Here is an 18,241-nt window from a genome sequence, read left to right on the forward strand (position 1 = left end):
GAACTGAGTGAAATAAAGCAGATCTTCACTTTTTTTTTCCTCCTTTCCTTAAAGAGTTTAAGCAGGGGTTGTAAGTAGGACACTCCAAAAGTAATGCCTCCTTTGTATTTCCATGGAAACTGCAACAGGTATAAAGACCACAATAACAGTATCTGATAGAGCAGATTCTCAGCTATAAAATACCATTTGTCAACGTAGTCACAACCATTAGCTGTCCATTTATGCCAGCGAAGAACAAAAGCCTGCATGCTCCGCTCATAAAGATCTGCACCTGTGCAAGTGACCCACTGACACTGTCACTACTGCTGAAACACTCCATCCACCTCCTCACTGTACTCACATCCACAGTTTGGTCTCCATCAACAATCAACAAGTGTCAATGAATTTCAATGGGTGCCCTTTATTCAGCATGGAGGAATTCAGTGACACACCTTTGCTTAATAAACGCTTCTAGGTCAGATGCCATTTTGTCAGATTGCCCCTGTGCTGCCATTTGTCACATGGCAACAAAATGTAATGGAATGTTGGTAGGAAGGTTCAACCTCTGCTGCAATCTCACCAGCATCTGTTTCTGACATTGCAGGCAAATGAAGTAAAAGAGGAGGCATTACTTTGATGTAATAATAAGTTTAGTAAACTTTTAAGTATCAGAGTCATGTGGGCTGCTACTCAAATTATAGACCTGGGGAGAAATTCTCGAGTTACCTGGAGAGGTGTCAGCTATTACTCTGATTTCAATTACATTGTGTTTTGATCAGTGCGATCTCTAATGTAAGGTTAAAAGTGTTGCAAGTTGCATTCTCTCTTTGGAGTTCTGTGACTTCTTCCACTTCCAGAAATGTTGCATGATTGAAGTGTGAATGGTATTGTAATCTTAGATGGAATTTTGTTCTAAACATGCAAAATCATGGTAGGAAAATTGTTTTTACTTAAGCCAACTGAATTATTCGTAGTCTGTGTTCCTTACCTTTAAAACTGACTTTGCAACTTAAATATGTAAATAAATAACAACAACAAAGTAACCCTAAGATTAACATCTTGTGCGTGACAAACAACTTTTCTAGAAGTTAAGGGTGATACCATTTTCCTCCTTTGTGAATGTCCAGGCATGACATTGGATCGTGTTTAAGACACCTCTATGTCTTATTCATTACATGAATTATTTGTTTGAAATATAAACATACACAAGTATGAGACTACCATTAAAAGTACCCAAAATTAAAGCCTCGATGTTTACTCAGTTGCATAACATGTCTATAAAGTGGCCTTAAAATGGAAATATCTCAACTTAAAAATAAACTTACAGCTTCCAAATTTCAAGGGGCAGGCATGTACATCCATAGGAAAGTCTTCTAAATGCATTGGACATTCTGCTCTCACAGTCAATCTATAACAGATCAATGAGCCAAAAGACACATTTATTCTACTTTCATAGAAATGGTAAATAGACTTCTAGTAAGACACATAAAATAGTCTATCACCTGTTATGTGATTAATAAGCAGTTACAGCAGTACCTGAATGGCCTGTCTCAGGATGCAGATGGACCTTTGTATACACAACAACGAAAGTGACTGCTTTATCCATCCTGACTTTCAGACAAAAGAGTCACATAAATATAGCTATATAAAGACAACGTGCCATTTCTTTCATTGCTCACTCCATGGCTCTTTTCAATTCAGAATGTTTCCACCACTATGCATCATCATTACTTTGAAATAACGACCTCTGCTTACAAATGATTAATTCAAGTTACTACCGTCATAAAAAGAATAATATGTTAACAATAAGAATGATCCCAGAACAGGAATAAATAAATAAACACCCCAGCAATTCTAATCCTTTAGTGAAATGTTTTTCTTTTTACAAATGGAATAACAAACATCCATCTTTAGATTCTCATTTCCTGTATTTCCAATAAGCAAAAGAAATTAGAACATGCAATTAATTCTTTGCTCATCTGTAGTTCTTAGAATCTAACTTCCATAGGATGCAGAAAGACCCTTTTATGTGAACTAGGAGGCTAGGTTACATTGAACTTTCAGTCTTTATTCAGCTTTCCCTGGAAGTGTTCAAGGTGACATTGGGATGGGGCTTTGGGCAACCTGGTCTTGAGGAAGGTGTTCCAGAGCATGACCGGAGATGTGGAAGTAGGTCATCTTTAAGGTACCTTCCAGTCTAAACTATTCTGTAATTCTGTTTTGCTGATAGAATCCTTGAAAGCAACTCAAAATTAAGGTTCTCTGCAAATTGATTGTTTCCTAACTCTCTAGGCACCTTCTCATAAGCAGTTGTTAATAAATATGCAGCATGCATAAAATAGCACAGCGGAAGGAAAACACTTGCAAATGTCTTTTTCTCCATCATTGTATGAACTATTGTAAAAAAAGATCATTAAACAAGAATCAAATAACCCTCAGAAAGGAACCCGTTTCTCACTTGGAAAATAACCTGCTTTACCAACTTAAGTTGTCAGACTAAATGAAAGATGAAATATTTGAGGGCTCACCTCATTGTGTACAGCAGTGTCCCATCCTCTGTAATTCGTAATAATTTATTTGGCATCGTCATATTATGAGCCACTGACTTCTTTCCATTGTGGAAAAAGGTATCAGGAGTCCAAATTTTGCTGGCCATTAGATTGTTTAACCGGAGAACAGTCATAGGTCCTTTGAATTTTAATCTCTCATCTTTCCAGCTTTGGCGGAAAAATACATCTATAGTGTATTCCTACACCAATTCAGGAAAAAAAAATAATAAAAAGGTAATGCTGCCATGTGTTACAACACAGGAATTTGAAAATTATAATCTTACTGCTCCCTTAAAGCAAGACTGTTAATGAAATTAGTAATTATCAGAACATTTATTCTCTAAATTACTTACAGTGTATCTGAAGCTGGCTATTTAGCAGCTACAATATCATAACTGCATTGAACAGAATAAATGTTAGGAAGAATAGCATATCAGAAGTTAGAAAGATATAAGGTATAGGAAACAACATCATCTGCACTTTTCTCCTTTTGCTTTCACCTCCCATAGAACTGTGATTTGAACCTGACACTGAGCCATTGTGCATTGCACAGGAAGAATTTCTCTCTTAGAATAAAACAAGCCTGGTGAGGCAGGATCTTCCCAGAGCCTTTTGTTCTAGGTGCCTCCTTAGCATGAACATGCAGTCAGCTTATGAAAAGTTCATGGCTTACTAAAATTATGTGGTCTAGTTTATGGGACTTGAAATGGCTTGTAGTCTAAATTACTGCCCTAGAGAGAGAACAAGCAGAGGATGGCTTTGGACCAAAAGTTATACTTTGGGCCAGTGGGGAAGAGATGAGTTCAGTGTATGCAGGGCGAATCAAAATAACCAACATTCATTATGAAAATGAAGATGACTTTCTACAAATATATTTTTTTTAGAAATTAAGAGGCAGAGGGTGAAGTTAGAAAACATATGTTGGTGCTTTCTAAATAAAACAGAATAGTTTCACACTGGGGTGGGAGAAAATATGGAAAAGTCTTGTGGATGCAGTATACTATATTTACACGGGGAAATACCCCATCCCTAAGTGGAAGTGCTATATGGGATTATCCTGTCCCCTCCATCACTCTTTATTATTATTTTGTGATAAATGTCAAAAGCAGCTATCCAAACACTGTTCAAATTACCCTAAATGATAATCTTTTGGCTGAGAAGTGGAACGTTTGCTGAGATCACTTGCCAATGACTGACGGCAAATCCTGAAGGCAAGTGTCTCTGGCACACAGTGCTACAAGTAAAAGAGCTTCCCCAAGGAATATATTAGTAAAGAGAAACATTGTGGAATGAACATTTCAGATCTTTCTCTAGCAGTCTCCCTCAGACTTGTGATTTTTATTGAAAAAAAATGGCAGCACTGTACAACATAAGCAACTGTCAGCTGCTTGTTACTTATGCAACTAAGAGCAAGTATCGATGGTGATAGTCCTGTGGCATTTTCCTGTTTTCGGGGCTCAAAGCACCTAAATAAGTTTATTATAGACAATAAAATGTAGTTCCAGGGGATGATCTTTCTTGTTGTTGTTCTTCTTTGCATCTGAGACCTGTGAATCATGTTGCTGCATATTTAATTGAAAAGATAATAGCATTTTCACTTCCTTAATCACATGCTCAGTGTGCTGCTGGAGGCTGGATTTGTTCAGCTCCAGTGACAGCAGTTGTACACTTTTAGAAACATCTTCCTTCAAAACTTTGCTGGATCAGAGCCTCAGGTTGAACCTTGTGCAAAATCTTGTCCCACATGTGTGGAAGAGTAGAAAATAGAGGAGATACAAAAGGCAGTGCAGTAGGTGGCATTAAAATACTGTATTCCTCAGCTCCAAGGATTCTTCTTACACGCTTGCGAAGAGTAGAATACACGCCCAGATGGTGATACCATATCAGTGTGCATTTAAGCCATTCACTTTCTCTTGCAACTGCAAAGGTGAGTGGGAGGTGGTGCAGGTTTAGAGAAGGGAGTCTGGGTCTTCCCTTTATATGAGCATAGGATTCTGATGTTGGATGAACAAAGTCTGGGAGGTTTGGTAAAGGAATCTGACAGCAGAATACAAAATTCAGTTAAAAAGAAGCTGATAGATCATGCCTGGCATAAACTGCATCATTCTCTATCCCAGGCTTCTGCGCCATAAACCATTTTGGCTGAGCTGTCTTACCTCCTTAGCTTTCACTACCCGCTTTAACATGTACAATAACTCTCCTCAAATGAATCCTGACAGACAGCTGATCTCTAAGATCAAGTCATCAGATACTCTTACTCTGATTATAGCTTTCTTCCACCACAGACTGCCATCAGAACAAACTGTGTACCATAGCACTGTTTTATGTGCAAGTGGGTGAGCAAGATAAAATTCAGTACAAATTTTCCACAGAGGAGAGTCTTCTATCCTTAGCTTGTAAGTAAAGAAAGAAGATTCCTATTTGCACTTTCTATATATACATATATAAATTTCACCAAAATGACACGCATATGAGAATGAGCAGTTATCTGCTCATTAGTCCAATCCACCATCTGAGAGATCATGCCTCAAAATCTGTGAAGTTCTTCCAAGATTATGTTTTTATTTCCAAAGGTGTTTTTCTCCTGTTTAACTTTATTTCCAGGATTAAGATGGAGCGAAGGCATTCTCTTTATAGAATCACAGGTTATGTCTATGCTGTTCTTAAAAGAGTGTCTTGAGAGTGGGTAGGAACACCATGTACTGCCTGAGATATCAGCCTACTATGTATATAACTGCCTCATTGGATTCCTGCAAACAGATGGTCTAGGTATGCTGGTGTCTCACTGTGGCTGTAGTTTTGTAACATATGGCGTCAGCTGGAATAGCTCATTCCCAGCCTCAAGCCATCAGTCTAGGCTCAGACAGCAGTGCATCGTCCTGTTGGCATGCCAATAAAGATGCCTGTGAGGCCTTCCTGTGACCAATTCCCATAATCCAGTCAACAGTGACTGTCAGTCTGCTCACTGGAGCAAATCTGGGGTAGCCCTCAAATGATAGTGTCGACAACCAACTTGTAATATGCACAGAAGGCTTTGCATTAAATGTGCATGGAATTAACATAAATTTATATTCTGATAAGCTCTTCATTTGATCTTTCTCTCTATGTTTTTCTCTTATTTTCACACATTTCCTTAAGCAGAAGAGTTAGCATAAGTAGGCTGTACACACATTAGTTTTTATGCAAGGTGAGTAGGAGTATTACACTAAATCCTTTTCTGTGGTCTCTTGCTTTTCAGAAGCTGTGAACACCTGCCTGTATGTTTTTTGGCAGTGATTGCTTATGCTGTAATAATGCAGCTATAGTGAGCTCAGTTTATCTTTTCCAACTATACTTATTCCTAATTTTGAAAGTAGATTATTTTTCATTTCAATATTTTATCCCTGAAACCCAAATCCTATGCAAATATTAGTTTTCCCAGGAACATCAAATTAGCCTTACCTTTTACTCAATAATGAAATCATCTGAAACTATCAACTGTAAGTACACACTGAAGTCCAGACACACTATTCCCAAATAACACAACAGGGTCACTGGTTACTCTACATTTATGTCTGTCTGTAGGAAAGCATCAGTGCCTGTTTATTAACTCGCTGTTCTTTATTTGGGTTTCCTAGTAAATCTGTCTCAACAGATCAATGTGAACTGAGCAGACAAGTCACCAGTGTGGCTGTTTACCGTGGTTGCCTTTCAATTTCAGGACTTCCTAGAAGAAGCTGGAAATAGCCCAAGCATCTTTTTCTCATGTAATTATGATGGTCTAAGTTGGAAACAGAGATTTGACTGTAGGTTTATAAATGGTGTCATCCAAGCAGTCAGGAAAATGGTGGCTTTGCATAAAGCTCATTTATGTAAATAAACTATTTTAGAAGAGTTACTTGCTCTGCGGTTCTGTTTTTGATTAGACGACTGACAATTTTGAAGAGATAAACTGAACTTCCTGTGATATTTCTTCTGCGTGTTCTTATTATCTCTTTCTTTTGTGAATGCCTCCAGTTAAATGCGGGCAGTTACAAGATTGAATTTTTCTTTTTTTATCTTTTTTTCTTCTTTTTTTTCCCCCCCATTTAAATTAATGAGGATGTTTTCTGCATTCATCTTTACACAGGATCCAACAGATACCAGTAATTGCAAACCAGGCTTTCCCTGTCAATAGCAACCTACTTGTGAAGGTCCATTTACATGCAAAATTTAAAGTACTTTATCCATATTTTTACACATTTTTTTTATCTCTTAAGACCAGGGATCACAACATTTTCATTCAGTTTTCTGAACTTCTGAATCCCCTGCAGTTATCTGGCAATTTGATTTTCATATTCATGCCATAAAGAAGTGACACTAATTCTCTCATTAATCTTCTCTTCTCTTTCAGCAGCCAAGTTCGAGGAAACTCACTTCCCATTGATCAGTAGCTTTTAATATAAAAACACAGGTTAGAGTGTATGGATGTCACATTGTAAGCACAAGTGTTAATTGCATTTTAAGATTATCATCTTTCTCAGCAAATTGGATCAGTGACGTGCCAGCAAGGACTGGAGCAATCATTCTCAGAAGAGTACTGATCCAAACCTTAATGCATTTCATAACTTATTAGGTAGCAAATATAAGGTATGTTAAAATACATTATTAAAGTCATTGAGGATGCTAATTTCAGGGCACTTAAATGCAGTCCCAGCTAACAAGAATCACTGCACATAAACGCTGACAGCATTTTGGAATCAAGGGCTTAAAAAAAAAACAAAACAACAGCTTTGAAAGTAGTAAATATGTTCTTGCTTACATCCTCCATCCTTCAAATTAAAAAGACAAGAGAAAATGAATGCTCTAGAAATATAGGCCATCACTTACCATATCATGGTCTGAAACAGGCCCAAAGCTGGTGACGAAGATGTCAGTCTTCACTTCAGTTACACGCTCTGATGAAGCAGGAAATTAGGACAGTGAGTGTCTATCAACAGTCTTCATTAGATCTAACCATTACCAATTCTCACAATAAATAGAAAAATTATTGGCTTTGATTAGCTATTCTAAAATTGGTCTACAATACAGTCCTGATAATTAATTGCTTCTCAGTGTAATTTCACAGCGAATATTGTCAGCAACAATATATATATGTATTTTTTATTATAGTGTTTCCGTAGGACTTTTTGAGACACGACTTGTCATGCCAAAACACAGCAGACACAGTTCTGCTGCTGTAGAAATCCTGTCACTCTTTGGCTATTAAAGGTTTTTGTCTGACATTCAAGCAGTGCCAAATATTTTAAAGTGTACTTAAAAGTCTCATTGGGTACCCAGTGCTGCTGGGAAAGCTGATTGAAGGTCTCTAATAATTAACCCTGAGCTTATGAATTATTTATTTAGTGCTGGGACACAGAAACATAAGAAAAAAAAAAGAGAGAGAGATAAAATACATTCCCCTGTATAAAAAAGTAAAGATGGGTTTTTGTTTTGTTTATTTATTTTTTTGCATGAGATGGCTTCGTTACTCCTGATTGTGAGAAACAGAAACAAGTTAAAACTTTTCTAAATGAACATAATCTCATCCTTCCTACTACAACTTTTTGATGTCTGATTTCCATACAGAACCAAACATTTGGCTTCTGGAGACTCACTGTTTAAAGTTCATTTAAGAAATTCACAAACTTATCTCTCTCCTTCCTCTCCCCGTCCCCTATACTCAGAATATCAGTCACTTCTGAGCATGCTATGATACACATCAGAAAATATTCACCCAGGATGGCAAGTATCAAAATAACTCTGTTGAGTTAAATATAGTTGCAGGGAGTAACACCACCTGAAGGCATACTCCAAACAGTGTTGAGCGAAGCTAACCCCATCAAGTTCTTAGAACTTACACTGATCTCAGACTGAATATTTGCTATAAGCACTATACAAACTAGTGTGGGTTGGTTGTTGCGTTTTTTTGTTTGTTTTGGCTTGTTTGTTGTTTTTTTTTTGTAGGAATTTCAAATGTGGAAGATTTCTCAAATAGCTTGCAAATAAAATCGATAACTTTTGAAATTTTTGACACCAAAAATTACTTTAGAGAGGCTAAAAGAAAAGTACAGAAAGTGAAGGTCATGCAGCAAAGAAAAACTGTCATTTTCTCTAGTTCTTAGGGACGTTGTGAAGGGTTTGAATGTAGATCAAGATTGTCATAAGATTAAGAAACAGATATGTCTTATATATTATTGTTTAGATATTGTAAAATAATTAATTAAATAAAAATAATTAATAGAATCCTCTGATTTGAAAACACTTCAGACGTACTTTTTTTGTTGGTGGTGATGGCTTTTTGGTTGTTTTTTTGTTTTGGTTTGTATTTTTTTTTGCATCTGGGAATAAACAAGATTAATCGAAGTTCCAACACAAAGAGAAGTGAAATGTGGAATTATGGTTAACCAGCAATATACATTTTTATATGTAACCCAAAAATTTTAATGACAGTCAGTGTTCTACAGTGTATATAGGGTCGTCAGTTGCATCCCAAAAACTCTACAACTTGTCAATATATATGTTAAATCAGTTTAATAATATATATACAAAAAAAAAAACAACAACAAAAAAACTCTCATTGTAAGACAGCAGTAATCTGAACGCAAAATTGCTTCTGATTCTACCATCATTCCCGTAATGCACTAAATGACTCTTGTGTTCTGTTAGAAGATCTGTTCAAAAATCAGGTAGTAGGAAAAGAAATCTGTAGCGCTCATTGGAAAAACTGAAGGATGGAATTTCCAGTTTATTCTTTGTAATTACTGTAGCTGAGTTGCTTAATAGTGGTTCTTTTGGTTCTTTGAATCTGACAAAATCACTGGATAGGTGCAATTTCCTCCTTGGCCGTCCAGTGAAATGAAGGCATGACCTTATCACTGTTTACAAGCTTTTCAACTGACTCAGAGAAATTTAAGTATTCCTTTGACATCTAATTGACTCTCGACTTAAAGAAGTTCACAGTGAGAATTTAATCTTCTATTACGGGAAGAAGCATATGGTTATCCAGAAAGTACTTGGCTTGGAAGTAGTGTTCTCTCCTTCAGCTCATCACTTTTACAAAGTTCAAGAGGTAAAGGCTATGGTCTGGTATGAAAAAGCCAGCAGAAAAAGCAGATGTAGTTTTCACAAGGTCCACTAAGACACTGCTGAGTATACTTTTCAAGTTGCAGATGCCCTATCTTTTCTTTTCTTGAGACACCTTTTCTTGAGACTGAGAATCTAGTATCATTATGAATATCTATTAGCTTTCTGCATATTGAAAAGTGAATCTCAAACAACCCTTTAAAAGATCCTTCATTCTGACTTGCCATTTCTCCACCTCCTTTCTACTGAGGCATTCCCACATGTGTCATTAGGAAACAGAAGATGCTGGAGGCTCTTCAGCCCCAAGGGATTCATTCTTAATAGTATAAACTCAGAGATTTAGGAGACATATCATCTTAGCACACAGGTTAAAGCTTAAGGAAATAATTTTGGGGAAAGAAAATCAAAACTAAAGGATTCCAAATTAAGATGGAAAGTTTTTGAGAAAATAAATAGAAAAAAAATTAGTGTTGCTTTTCGTTTCTATATTTCAGCAGAGATAATTTAAGTGACACAAAACTTGTAATTAACAATAGAAAAACTTGATTCTGAAATCACAAAAGACTGTTGGCATCGTACCAGTTAGACTTCTGCAGACCATCTGATCATTGCCCTACACAAATCCAGAAAAACCCCACTGTGCACATGATCAGATGATTAGTTTTTCCTTTGATATGTACCACATTTTCTAGAGGTGTGAGAAAAATGTGGAAATGTGTATGAACACAGAGATGAGCCCCTCCAAATCTACGTGGAAATTCTGAAATTTTTGTTTACTGTTTAACTAAATAGATGATTCAACTGTGCTGTGTTTAGAGCTTCAACAGTTGTGAGTCACTCCTGCACAGAAGATGTGTTTACTGTATGCATACAGTTAGGATATATATTTAGAATCAAGGTTAACCACGTTCCGTTTAGAGCTTGAATGCCATGGGAGGGCTTAAATTGTGCTTCAAATGCTCAGAATGCACTGAGATATTTTTCAAGAACTTCAAATCCTGATCTATATTCAAAACCTTCACAATGTCCCTAAGAACTAGAGAAAATTCTAAGCCATTGAACAAAACAGGCTCGGGCCAGGAGCTGATCTTACTGCTGAGGATAAATCCGTCAATTGTGAAGACATTGGCCATGTCTCTTGACTATAACATCTTTCTCCTGAACCAGGAATAGATAATACGAGGATATCTGTAGATCATGTAATTCCATTTAAAATAAATAAATAGATAAATAACAATGAAATAAAAATTATTAGTGACCAACTCGCTTTACATTATGTTTAACAATGTACACTGTAAGGTCCATCTGGTTATTGATCAGCAAAACGACTGCTGTGTTTAATACGTAGACACCAGAACGCCACATCAAACAATAAACTGGTTTGTATTGGGGAAATTATTTTCATCCAGATATGCCTACGAAAGCATCAGTCAATGTAAACTACTGTCACTGCTTACAGCCACTGTGTTTTGGTAATGATGCTGGGATAAACTCTTTAAATTAATACGTAAAAACAATAAGTGTTTTGATTTAAATTCCCAGGGAGCTTATTATTTCTCGAATGGCGATTGGATTACAAGTTGAGAACAAAATAAAGAATATAGATTGATTTTAACAGCATGAAATAAGCCCATTTATCATAGAAAACAATATATATACCTGCTGGTATATGAACACAAGGCTTATCAGAATTACTCATTTTGGTATTTTAAATTAATTTCCTTATTTTTGATACTGCACCTGCTCCCCCCGCCTGTCTTGTTAAAGTGTGTGCTATAATTATGGAAATGGAGAAGAGTCTTCCTGTGGTTTTGAAAGAAGGGGAATTAGATGCCTGTATAGCGTAAACTGCTCCTACTGACGACAAACTACACATGGACTAATTGCACTGGTTGCTTTTGCAAAAGTAGATACCAAAATGGAGAACAATGAGCTGTCCTGAGATTGCTCAGCCATAGTTCACGCTGCTACGAAGGGATGACTGAGAGCTATGCTGTCTCATGCTTGCTCTCCCCACAGCAATTAACAGCTCAAAGCTGCCTCCCTACTGTTGTATCAAAGCTATTTTCCTAAGGTCTTCTCTGTCCTTTTGCCGTTGTCCTTACATCAGTGTGGTACTGACAGAGTTGGAAAAAGACCAAAATAAGCCCTTTCAGTTCTTAGAGAATGAAGTACAGTATCTGATGCTTCTTCATTATGGGATTATGAGTAAGCTCCAGTATAACTCTCTCTTTTCATTTAGAATAGAAACAAACTGGTTTAACTAAATTTCTATTGCACGTACAGACTAGAAACATATTTTCTCAAAATTATAAGTTGGTTTAGATGGGGTTCAAATTAAACAATTTCCACTGGGACCACAATCACCAAAAGGTCAGTGTATCATATATTTATAGACAGTGTTATCGTAAAGCTGAATTTTAAAACCTATTTAACATAATACTGTCAAGTTTATTCTCCATCATTTTAAATATAAGCCCTTTGTGAAAGTAATGAGTTGCCTGAGATGGACCAACGTTCCACTTAGGGACAGTCACACTCAGTTTTAATATCCATCACAAAAGACAGATAACAAATATCTCTTGCTGATAAAATTACAAAAATACAATTCTGTTCAATACTAAAGTAGAGTTTGTAATCTATTTGGGATGCTCTAATGGCCACTCAACCCAACAGTAAAAGCAAATTCAATTTAGGGAGATTTTCTCTGACCTGCCTGATCAAACCTGCTCTTACTCTTCTTAGTTCTATATTAACCAGTCTTCACACTACAAAATCCCGCTCAAAAGGATAAAAAGCATTTGCAGTTATTCTAAGTTAGGAGGTCACAGACCATCTGATATCGTTTAGTTTCATAGAGGAGATGTGTACACTACTAAGATGATAGTTTAAAAAAAAATCTGTAGCTACACCTGGTATCATGTTATTGAATTTCAAGCACCAGGTTCAAACAACTTGCCCTGTGCAAGTTCTCTCTGCCCTGTGGCCGTCCAAGACTGCCATGGTAGTTAGCCAGGACTCATATCTATTCCCCACACAAAACCCAGAACAATAGTCAATGTAATACTCATTTATTCACAAAACTTTTTATCATTTCTTATTGCTTTTCCATTCTTCTAAACTTCCACCACAGATATAGAATTTTACTATGAGAGGTCACTAAACATTGACTTCAGTTTTCCTCCTTATAGGACTCCTTCAAATTATGGTCTGGTTCTTTATTTTCTTCAGCACTGGGCATTTGAAAAGGGAGCAACATCTTTTCCACTCCTAGTGCTTGGATCTATACAGTTCACACAGAAAATTAAGCTTTTACCTAAGTGACATCACTGTTTATTTTTTTTCTTAATGTCTAACATGATTCCCTCCCCTTCAGTTTCAATACATTACTCTGTACAACCCCTCCATCTTCCTTTTTGTAAATGAGTATCCTTTTGTAGAGTTAATAGTGTGATTCAGAATATTTTTAGATTCATTTTGGATGTTCTGTTTTCCAAGCAGAAATAACTGTAAATGTAGTTATCTGTCCATGTTTATGGACGGATGCTAAGGATGCTGTTTCCTGGTGATGTCTGACTAAATGACTGTGCCCACATACAGAGGCAGTGAACATCTAAATAACACAGTTTATATCAATAATTATTGATAACAGGTAGAAATTTGTCAATGCATAACAAAGTGCTGTGTTTTACCTTTAAAGAAAAATGAGATTAATTTTAGCCACAATACCGTTCTTTAAAATAATACACATATTCATTTATTCGGCATTTTTTCCTGATGGGTCACCTAATCCGTATTTTTTACATTCTTTCTAAGGAGAAGTAATTCGTTCTTTGTTTAAGGGCAGAATGCTCAGAGCTACTCACTTTATTTCAGGTATGGTCTTACTAGGCAATCTGACAAATAGCGGTATTAAATGCCTTATTCTCTGAAGAGCATAAGCATTTCTTCATTTTCATTTTGAAGTGATACCGCAAAAGTAGGTGTTAAAGAAGGGAGGCTTTAAAATTAATCATGCGCTGACTCCACACATGCTGAAAGAGGTGCAAAATTCATCAGAAATTCATTCTCTATTTTGTTTCTGTTCATGTACGTAATTCGGTTTTCCATAGATTTGCCATTTGTATATGTGCAGTGCGTAAGGAGAGGTGTTAGAGGGATAAGCAGGATAAGCAGAGAGCGTTCTTCAATCTGGCCCTTTCTGTAAGAGAAAGTAACCGTACCATGCATTGCTTTACTTCACTTACTCTTTCTTAGAAGACACTCTCTTAGAAGAGAGTAAACATTTTGAACTTCCAGCAGTGGATCAAACTGTAATTAAAGTCTGTTGAACATACACCTCCAAAAACCCTGCTATACCGATACATTCATGTGCACTTCTTGCTGGATATTTCTATGTCTGGAAAATGTCAGAATATATTCCACCAAATGACCTAAACAAAATACATCAAAATCACACCATCTCGAGTTTCTTAGCTCAGTGTTTTGAAAAGCTGAACTTCAGAATTCCCGAGTAAACCCTTTATTATCAGTTGGCAATATAATTAAAACTATTGGCCTATATGCACGTCTCTAGTTTGTGGAATAAAATTATGTCTTTTGAATCAACCATTTTAAACATTAATCTACTGCATAGAATTTCATCGGATGTTGGATTCTCAAAAGGTCTTGATACACTTAGTTCCAGTGTTCTACACTGAGGAATAGAAGAGGGAAATTCAATTTATTCTGAGGTACTGACATCAGAAACATACATTGTACTGAGTAAAAGGCAAACTGTAGTCTTACAGGTCCTTGGCCTGTTTCTACACTGACCTTGTGACCAATCTCTGGACTGCAATCCAGAGAAGGAGAGAAATTCCTTTCCTTGGATCTCCTTTTGTTTACTCTTCTGGTAACTGTAAAATAAATCCTAATAGCTACAAAACTCACAATAAATCATCATGTGCTCAGATTTTTCTTGTATACATGTACCAGACTTTACAGTTTGCAGAGTTCTGTTTATTTATTGCCGTCTGTGCTGTGTTTATTTACTGTGATATAGTAGCTTACTGAATTCTACAGTTGCATTAATGAAAGATTAAGGAGCATTTGTTTCTCTACTAATCCAAAGGGTTACAAGCAAAGAAGCAAAAGTACTGGTAGAGAAGTGATTCTTATTTTGTTTTATATTATCTGAAACTGCACAAAGAAATTTACAAACCAACCCATTTTGAAATGTTTTTTCTTAATGGACCCTTTATAAACAGAATTTTAGCTCTAGACGTTCTTGTAAGTCAGTGAAGTCAAACCATGGAAGAAGCTGGCTCACAATGCAAGAACTATTGCAAGATGGTAGCCTTGAGTCACAGAATAAGATTAGTTTTAATTATCTTTCCTTCCATAAGGAGCAGATGATGTAAGAATTCGTAATGCAGTGTGCCATGTTTTTCTTACAGTGTAGTTCTGCTGAGAATTGGTATATGAAATGGATTAAGTAAACTTTGTGGGGTGGATGTGTTGCTTTATTTTTGTTTTGCTGGAGGGGAACAGTGGCACATTTAGAATCTCTACCTTTATGAACAACAGCCTTTTGAGACCCAGCTTTGGGCTCCTATCTCTGACGAACAAATCAGAGAGTCAACGTAGGGATACTGATAAGGAGTAGGCTTTGTAAGAACGTTTTTATAAAGATGTAATTGCTATGTGGTTTTATACCTTCTTATGGATTCAGCCCTGAGAGCAGAAGAAAAACATTTTTTACCAACTTGCAAAGACAAAATGTTACCGAAACAAATCCTGACATAACCAATGGAGAAAAAAAATGTTATAAACTTCTCAGACATTTATATGACTAAGGTTGATTGATGTTTTCTTTTTGAAAACCAGATCCTCTTACTCTTAGTCAGTGGGATTTTTGCATGTATAAATGTGCTGTTTAGGTCTGATTCATAAACTTTTGCCATTTGTCAGGTCACATCTTTTATTCTTCCTACATTCCAAATTTTAATGGGTTTCAGAGAATCGTCAACCATTTTCTTACTTTGAGCAAAAAAACACAGATATTACATATCAACATTTATATATATATATATATATATATATATATATATATTGAAGGAAAACAAGTTTGTCTTGGAAAAATGACATTGTTTTAACTGTTTTTTTCTCTAGCACTTGGAAAATTTTAACACACCTCCCAGTCCTGGTCTCAGGCGGTTGTCATAACCATCCAGCAGGCGATCCAATATCCTGGTAAATACTGTGGTGTTGTCTTTAAGTTCATCTTGCGATGAGGTTTGTCCATAGCTGAAATGCAGAACAATTAAAACTGAAATACAGCTATCAGCTAGGAATCTTACAAAGCAATAATTCCAAAGCGTGTCTAATCTTGATTATACTGATTTATGGTCATAAAATCTCCTCCATAAAATTACAATATAGGGTTCTTTCACTTAAACATTTTATTTTTAAATCATACATTTTTAGGATAATCTGAGAAAACTAATGCCTTTCCATGAAGAGTGAGGTAAGCAAATATAACTTCAATTCCACAATGCTTATCTCATTACTTAGTAATCTTTGTAATACTCCAATGTGTTCTTCAGTAAAAGGCTCCTTCGTGTTACAGAAGATAATGAAGGAACTGCATGCTAAGAAAGACACAGCAATTGAGAGCACTGATATTTAAGAACTGAAAATAAATGTTAAAAAAACAAAATCAAAGAATCTCACAAATATGTCTTTATGAGTAAATAAGTAAATCCTACGAGTGTATTCTATTATAAATCATTAAATAATTGTGCTTTATTTCCTGTTCTTTTCTAGTGGCTACATTCAGAGAAACGTCTCCCATTTTCCCTTACAAATGTGTAATGGAACCAATTTTTGGGATGGAAATCTGTCCTATCTCTGAAGCTTTGCTTACAGATCCCGAATATATAACTCTTACTCAGCCAAAGGTCCTGAAATTCTGCCTGAACAAGGATAGAATCGAGCTCTTTGATCTCAGCTACCAAAATCTTACTTCCATCATTGCAAATCAGAACGAATTCCTTGGGCTTAGTGGTTTCTGTCTGCTGTAAAAGGCATCAGAATCGACTTTTTTCTTAAATCTGAAACCTTTCCAATCATAGATAATTCCCTTAATCATAGATTACAGTTGTCCTAAAGCCAAGCCCAGTACTACTTTTTCATCCATTGCTGGGAAGATTTCCATTGTAAACATGTGTAGTCATCATGACTGAAATACAAAACACTGTGTTGCAGAACACCACTTTCTCACGCTTGCTGCTGAACTGGATCAACAGTGCAGTACCAGAAACTTCCGTAAGGCTCAGGTCTAGCCACAGCCATGACTCTTTGGGCAGCCTGCTATCTGTCCAACCCTGGTGCTACATGGCTCTCAGCTCTCCGACAGTCACTTCTGCTTTAACCAGCAAAGGCTATCTTGCAAGGAATATTATTGATAAGCTAAAGAAAACAATCTGTTCATCTTAAAGTAGCTGCAAAATTATTATCTATAAGCAGCACATCCTTCTGTACATCAAACATCCTTGGATATCTCACATGGATATTCCACTTGTATCAAACATAGAAAGGAGGAGGAGAGGTTCTCTGAGTATAGATGTTTTGCAAATGCTTCCAAGCTGTTTCGCAGTTCAGATTTGAATAAGTATCGCTGCATATTTGAACAAGTTTCAGAACTGACATTCACATCATTGTTTTACTTCAATGTTATGTTACTTGTAGAGAACAGTTTTCAAGGTACTTTAATGCATATAAATCACTGTTTCTAATAAAGAAGAAAAAAAAATCTCTAGCAGCCTTTTAAAAATGCTAGCAATACTATGCATTTCTTCTAGTCCCATCATAGAATTTCACTTAATACAGATTAGGTAGATTTGTAATTATTTTTCATACCCACAGTTGCATTTTAAGATGCTAATGTGCTTCTCTTTTTCCAACACATCACTAAATACCAAGTTCTCCTGCCGTCTCCTTTGAACAATTACCTTTCAAAGCATTTTTTTCTTGTATGTCTTATGTAGAATTGCAATACAGGACTGTTCACTGGATTACATTCTCTATTAACACTCATTGTCATTAAACAAGCTGCTGCACATACATCTCTCAAGGATAGCAGAAGGTCATTGGAATTGAGGTGGCAAGAGGATATAAAAAGTGAAGAAATTCTCAGGGTAGATAACTGAGTATGTTTGCAGAAGCATCATCAGAAAGATGGACTATCGTGGCAGCTCAGTCTGAGCAGATGCAATACAACACAGCACTTCCACCCTGGCTGTTGCATCTGTCAGAACCCTCACCTGTTCTTTCCACCATTTTTTTTCAGAGGTAAAGAGCACCATTAGGGCAGGTTTTAATTGACACATCATCACAACAGGGAGAATGTGAACATTTGTGTTTGTATAAAGCACAGCGCAGGGACTGTGATGTTTCAGTCAAAACTCCCATGTTAAAGCAGTCCCAGTGCTGGTCTGGATTCTGTGTTTTGAATGGTATGGGGAGGACCGTGTGCTTTTGCATCACCAACATTTTGTCTGACTACTGTTTGAGGGTTTTTTTTCTTTAAGAATTAACAGCACTCCAAAAGAAAAGGCAAGGGAAGTTACTGTGACAAAATGGCTCTA

The 18,241-nt window shown here is 36.3% G+C and overlaps 1 protein-coding gene across 3 annotated transcripts in view; it reads right to left on the reverse strand.

The window, feature by feature from the left end:
- Positions 1 to 18,241, reverse strand: part of GABRA1 (gamma-aminobutyric acid type A receptor subunit alpha1) — a 40,631-nt gene that overhangs the window by 17,103 nt on the left and 5,287 nt on the right. For all 3 annotated transcript variants that reach the window (XM_072347906.1, XM_072347904.1, XM_072347905.1), the window contains exons 3-6: positions 15,787 to 15,899; positions 7,377 to 7,444; positions 2,508 to 2,728; positions 1,305 to 1,387 (exon numbers count right to left, since the gene is read on the reverse strand). In XM_072347906.1, the coding sequence (XP_072204007.1) occupies positions 1,305 to 1,387; positions 2,508 to 2,728; positions 7,377 to 7,444; positions 15,787 to 15,899 (485 nt within the window). The remainder of the gene's footprint in view (positions 1 to 1,304; positions 1,388 to 2,507; positions 2,729 to 7,376; positions 7,445 to 15,786; positions 15,900 to 18,241) is intronic.

This window comes from Excalfactoria chinensis, chromosome 13, assembly GCF_039878825.1.
Source record: "Excalfactoria chinensis isolate bCotChi1 chromosome 13, bCotChi1.hap2, whole genome shotgun sequence".
In the NCBI taxonomy this organism is placed as follows: domain Eukaryota; kingdom Metazoa; phylum Chordata; class Aves; order Galliformes; family Phasianidae; genus Excalfactoria; species Excalfactoria chinensis.